This window comes from Lycium ferocissimum, chromosome 12 (assembly GCF_029784015.1).
Source record: "Lycium ferocissimum isolate CSIRO_LF1 chromosome 12, AGI_CSIRO_Lferr_CH_V1, whole genome shotgun sequence".
NCBI classification, from domain to species: domain Eukaryota; kingdom Viridiplantae; phylum Streptophyta; class Magnoliopsida; order Solanales; family Solanaceae; genus Lycium; species Lycium ferocissimum.
In genome coordinates this window covers 45,447,103-45,453,399 of record NC_081353.1, presented here as the reverse complement: position 1 = coordinate 45,453,399, position 6,297 = coordinate 45,447,103, and the positions used below count along the sequence as shown (strand labels likewise).

The following is a 6,297-nucleotide window of genomic DNA, read 5'->3' as shown; positions in this document are numbered from 1 at the left end:
GTCCTTTTGCCTTTATTGTTTAACTAGAAATTTTATCCGCGCTTTGCGCGGTCGTAAAAAAAATTCTGACTTAAGAATGAATTTTTACTCTCTGATCAATAATATATTCTTATATTTTCTCTATTCTCCAACTATAATATTATCAATTGTTCTAATTATAAAAGTTAATACTAACTGGTAAAAGAAAATTAAATTCAACAAATTTAACATCGAATGAGAGACGATACATCCTTAAACAATAAGCTAAAATATGTACTTCCTTATAACCAATTGTTTCTAAAACACTTGAAGAACCTAAAGTTCCAATACAACATCTATTTTCATGGATACCGGTAAGTTGGGACCTTTAAACTGCAATATATATTTCAGTGCACTATTTTTCTTGTGAGACGAAAGTGATATGTTAAAATGATAGATGAAAATAAAATAGTAAATAAATTAATCAGTACGCACGGTCATTCTTTGTATGAATATTTGGTAAAACTCCTTTTTATATTTTGTTTTTTCATTGTACTTGTTCGTTTTTCAAATATTCATATCGCATTTGTAAGATTGTTGCATACTCATAGTCAAATATTTATATTGGAACTTTAGGTTCTGCAATTACATCTGTAACAAAAGATAAATGTTATATTAATTGTGCAAAATAAACAAAGTAATAAAATTGTCAAATTTAGCATAAATAGTTTACCTTGATAATTACTCAAAGAAATTTGATGTGCATGATCCATAATCGTTTTTATCCATAGTAGAAATATTATATGACAAAAAATAAGTTGTATTCTAAAGGTATAAACATATGAAAAATTACATTATTCAGTTAAATTTTGAGTTAAACTCTATCAAAACGTATCACCTTAGCTCGGAGCGTCATGTTTTACGTAAATGTCGAACACCAAAAGAATGTAGTAACACAGAGGGCGATACAAAATTACTGTTCTTGAGTTCATTTGAACTCAATATTTTTGATGCAGAGCATAAATTTATGTAAAAATTAAAATTCACTAAAATGCAACATGTGGTTGGGATTGAGTTATAGAAGAATAAATAAAAAGAGGAAAATAATATGAATTGATGCCTTTAAAAAAAAAAAAAAAAAAAAGGAATGGACGAACTAACCCCTTCGCTAGTGAGCATAGTGTCCACCTTTAATCTCAAAACACTTGAATTTCTCGGTGGAAGAAGACGCAGATGATCATACAATTGGTCCTTTCATATTACTTTTATGTAAAAGAGGAATTTGAGAATTGGCAGCACAATTCTTCGGTAGAGGAAGGTAATACAATTCTATTAATTTTGTCCAGTAAGTGACTGGTTTTAGTTTATTGTGGTATTTATTACTCTTTAATGGAGTAATCACAATAGAGATATCTATGCACTGGATCATTACAATCCATATCTGTAACTGATGTGGGAAATTAAATGAATACGTTTGATCCATATGCATGGAGACGTCTGAAAGTTTCATGGAAAACAAAAATAATATTTGTAACTGTGAGAGATTAGTTTGATTCTATTAACTAATAATGAGATTATTATTGAAAATTATCTCATAATAGAAATAGTGTACCGTTACAATTTTCTAAGAAGAAACCTAGAGGACTAAAGTCTTTAATTCATCTCATTTTAAAACGTCTCCTCATTAATTAATTATTTAGCCATTTTTATATTTTTAAGAATAAGTACTTGAATTGAAAAATTAGGAGAAAATAGCAAAAAAAAAAAACACAAAAAAGATAAATGCAATTCTAGGCCATAGAGAGGTGCCACATCACCTTGTCTATGCCTAGCTTTATATTATATATAGATTTATTTTTCTAGCGGACCAGAAAAGGAAATAAAATATGAAAAGTTAACGTCTGTTAGCTTAAGTGACAAAAGTAGCCCACTTCATTTAATTAAAGGTTAGATGTGCTTAGTTCAATAACACTAGGACTAAAATAGGAACTATGTAATAACACAAGGACTAAAATCGTTGTTTTCCCAATTAAATATATGTGTAATGTACTAAATGTACTTTGAATCTTGTGGTATTAAACTTGTCACGAAGAATGTTTGAATTGTCAACCTACAAAATATAGAAAAAGTCGCTCTTTTTGGGACAGGTCAAAAAGGAAAATAAGACACTTAAATTGGGACGCAGGGAGGAGTAGTTTGTGCGGTAATCGATGGTGTCACGCCCCCCAAAAAAAAAAAAAAAGGAAAAAAGAAAAATGGAGGTGGAGTGATGAATTGCCATTTGAACTAATGAGTCAAGCAAATAAATTTAATGGTTCATAAAATTAATTTGTTGGTTGTTTAAAATTGGTTGTGGGCAGTTGTGAGTTATTAAAAGCATTCTTGTTACTCAGCGTGGTTCATTTTTAATGGCACTGAGGTGTTTAGATCTGTTAAGAGTTATTATTGTTTCTGAAAATTTGGAGTTATTCTCATCCATTAATTTTTCATTTCCATTCCAAAGCTTTTGTTAGCATTTAACATATGTGCTTTAAATAGCTGGTTGGAGGTGTATAGTCATTGCAAAAGCCCAACAAATCGAATTCAATTCACTTCATTTGAACAAGAGCACGTCATGATCAAGAGATGGTCCCTTTCACCTCTATATAAACACCTACAATAAGTTCACCATTTTATTCGATTCTCACAAAGAGAGTTGGGGAGAAAAAAGAAGAAAAAGAAAAACACAACAAAAAAGCAACATATTTTGTTATTATTGTCCAATTTCGTTTAGTCATGATTTCACTTCAAACTAGTCTATCACAAGATTTTTCTAAGAAGAGAAAGTGGGAAGAAATCTCTGAAAAGCCACAACAAGGGCTTCAGCTCGAGACTCCACTGCCTTTGGAGTGGCAACGTTGCCTCGATATTAAGGTATGCAATATGATTTTAACTTATATACATGCAAGATTCATTAAAATGTGAGATTTCTTATCTTAAAATTTAGACAGGTTGCCTGCTATAACAAGTAAAGGTAACCTGATGATATAAATTTTCTGACACTGACTGTGCATATAACTTAAACTATAGTATAAGTTATCTGTAATAGGCTTTTAAGTGACCTGACTTTTACATTGTTGGTGTATACAGAGACACTGCTTTGTCAAAGATTTTTACTTGATATGTGTAAATACATATCGTATAGAAACAAAAATGATTCACTTGTCATTACAGTGATTTATTCATTTGTATACAAAAATGATATCACTTGACATCGCTTACGAATTCTGTTGCATACACCACCTAATATATATTACCCTAGAACCTAATTTGAGGGAAAGTATAATGCTGGCTAGCAGGACTAACATTATTTTGGTTTATCTTGTCAAATACAGTCTGGACATATATATTTCCATAACACAAGGACACAAGAGAGAACATCAAGAGATTCTAGATTGAGTCCTGATCTTCCACCAACTCCAGATCATATAAGTTTAGACCTTCAACTGAATTTACCATGTGGATCATTAGAGAACAACCAAGTGGGTGACTACTTCACCAAGAATAATTCTGTTGCAAGATCAAGTTATTACTCCAAAAGAAGTGGTGAAATGGATCTAGGTTTCACTCGTTCTCTATCGTGGTTGACGTTTGATGGTGATGATCAACGAGAAATGTTCACTGCTGTTTGCAAAAAGTGTCATATGTTAGTGATGATGTGCAAGTCTTCACCAGCATGTCCCAATTGCAAATTCATCAACCCAACGCCAGACCAAAGGTCTCCTAATACTCTATTTAAGAGAAAGCTAAGTCCCTCATGTCGAGCTTAAATGCAACGATATGATCAGTGAGGATTCATATAACTGGCCTCAATTTGATGGGAATAGAGACATAGATGTTGTTATGTTGTTCAAGTTGTGGAAGATTGTCTTAAATGGCTCCCTCCATTTAATTTCGTAGGAAAAGGCAACAGGCTTGTATATTCAGTATATGTTTATATTTTATATTATGTGTTAACCCGAATTAAGAAAGCTGGTAGACTGTGTGTTACTCCAAACTTTTGCATCATGCATGACTTGCAAGAAGCAGTATGCTAGGAAATTGCAACACCAACACCAAACTCTTAAGTTGGGATGTCACATTAATGGGGGGTAAAATCTACAAAGATAACCACTTTTCAGTCCCTGTAATTAAAAAATAGCCACCTTATGGAGTTTCAAGTTGTACAGGTAAAATTAAACTCTAGCCAGGATCTTGTCATGGAATTTCAACGATAGAATTTAAAATTTCATAACAGTGACTATTACTCAAAGACAGATCGAAAAATAATCAATGACTCCTATTTTTACCACACTGAGAATTTGAGACGAGAGATATTATATCAATCAACCTTAGCATTAATTGACATAGTAACAACATAGTTATAAACTTAATAATTAATAGCTGCAACCTCCCTCTTTGGGCTATTAAATTCTGAAGTTAATGCACCGAACTCAATTGCTATTTAAAGGTCCATCAATGAACTCCCATCTTCAATTAGTGTCATATAGCACAACATTATTGAGTTTCTATTCAGTCTTTAATCTGGAGTTAAGGCTAGAAGATTTTAGTATTGATTCATTTTGGTTTTCCCCTACTTTTGTTGCCTTCTTTTAAGAAGACTAGTATCTAAACACGTGTGTTGCACGTGTATCCCATATATGTAACTTGTAAGTAGTACAAATGGTATGAGGCATATTACAACTAAATTGTAATGAGAAACAAAAAATTCAAAGCGGAAAAGTACAAGCTGAAATTGTTGAATGACAAATAATTAAATGTTGTCTGAACTAGTAAAATTGAGCCACAAAATTAAGTTAGGTAGGTAAATGTGTTGGGTGTTATACCTTAGTAAGTAGAGTTTTCAACATCACAAAAGGCTACCACTGATTTGGCACTTTCAAGGCTCTCTAACATTTTCTCGTCACTTTCAGCTAAATCTTCCCACAAAGTCAAGGTTTTCCGTTTAAAAAAAAAAAAAAAAGGTTGAGTATCATAAAGTTACATTCTCTATATATTGCTGGTTGTCAAATTAATTCACGGATGCAAAGTAATTTTTAACTTATCTAAATATATTTTCTGCATTTAATTCTTACCATAATGTGAAAGGAATGTTAAGTACATAATCAAATTATAAAAGAACTCCATGGAGGATCTCCGACAAAAAGAACTTAAAGCACGAGGTCTTGTGCAAAATTAACTTGAAGCATGTCATCTATACGATTAAAACACAATTCCCTGGAGCAGATTGTAGAAGAAAATGCAGTCACATTTTAAGCACACAAACAATCTAGTACTGCCCATCTTTGTAAATGGAGACAAAATAGTACGATTGCATTAAATTCTGCTACTTGGGCTCATCAAGCTTTTCTTTAATGGTCTACCGACGCCAAGAAGTAGAAACATGTCCTAATTAAAGAGTTCAATCATAGCAAAAAAATGAATCTACCTGTGATTTGTTGTCGATACTGCTGATCCAAGTAAGCCAAGCAGAAAAACCAATGAATCTTTTTAAGTAAAGGAGATTTCTGATTAGAAAAAAAAAAGAAAAAGATAATGTTATAAAATGATTACATACTCTGTTGTACACCTTTATAGGGTATCATGAAGAATGTCAAAAGATAGCAAAGCAAAAACATTGTAACCGCTGAAGATGAAACAACAAACAATTAAGGCTGAATATTAATGAAGGAATTTAAACTTAAAACTGATAGAAACATATTTTGAAACAACGGAAGATGAATTACAAATGATGAAGGTTGAATCACTAACATAATTAAAGTTACAAATCACCAGCCAAACGGATGAAATAATTGTCCACATTCACCCAATTAAAAGTGATCATTTATTGGAAGGTCATTTTTGGCTCAAGTATTTAATTAGATTTTGTTTTTCTGCATTAAAATATTACTACTTAATTAGAAATTTAATTAACTTTTGATTTACAGCAAGGACAAAATGGTAATCCAGCTTTTAAGGTTGGAGCTTCCCACTTTTAGTATAATATAATAAGTTTTTTTTTTTAAAAAAAAAAAAAAAAATTAAACTGCCTTCTTTGATCATTGATGAGCAAAAATTACAGCTTTGAGTTTGACATCCCAAACTTTTTACATGATCATTGAGTAGAGACAAAGCCAGTTTGTTTGGCCTTAGTTAGCACCCAAAAAATAGTCTAAGCTACCTAAGCCTATCCTAACTTGACTCCATGAGTCATTTGGATCAAGGAGGATCATATACAACGTTGAGTCAATTCCTCAAATGGTCATTGAACTTGTAGAAAAGTTTTACTAAAGTAATTTTTGATTTTTTTTGGACAATAAG

General features: G+C 31.6%; 1 protein-coding gene across 1 annotated transcript; it reads left to right on the top strand.

The window, feature by feature from the left end:
- The first annotated feature begins 2,553 nt into the window (after positions 1-2,553).
- On the top strand, positions 2,554-4,058 carry LOC132040217 (protein CURLY FLAG LEAF 1-like). The gene is made up of 2 exons (XM_059430844.1): positions 2,554-2,871; positions 3,333-4,058. Exons 1-2 carry the CDS (start codon positions 2,734-2,736, stop codon positions 3,765-3,767), a joined length of 573 nt encoding a protein of 190 aa, XP_059286827.1. The 5' UTR covers positions 2,554-2,733; the 3' UTR covers positions 3,768-4,058.
- Positions 4,059-6,297: the final 2,239 nt, after the last annotated feature.

Bases quoted from the DNA above. Each gene is read 5' to 3' on its own strand.
- LOC132040217 (XM_059430844.1), top strand. From the start codon at position 2,734: ATGATTTCACTTCAAACTAGTCTATCACAAGATTTTTCTAAGAAGAGA. The intron at 2,872-3,332 runs GTATGCAATATG...TGTCAAATACAG, and splicing joins AACGTTGCCTCGATATTAAG to TCTGGACATATATATTTCCA.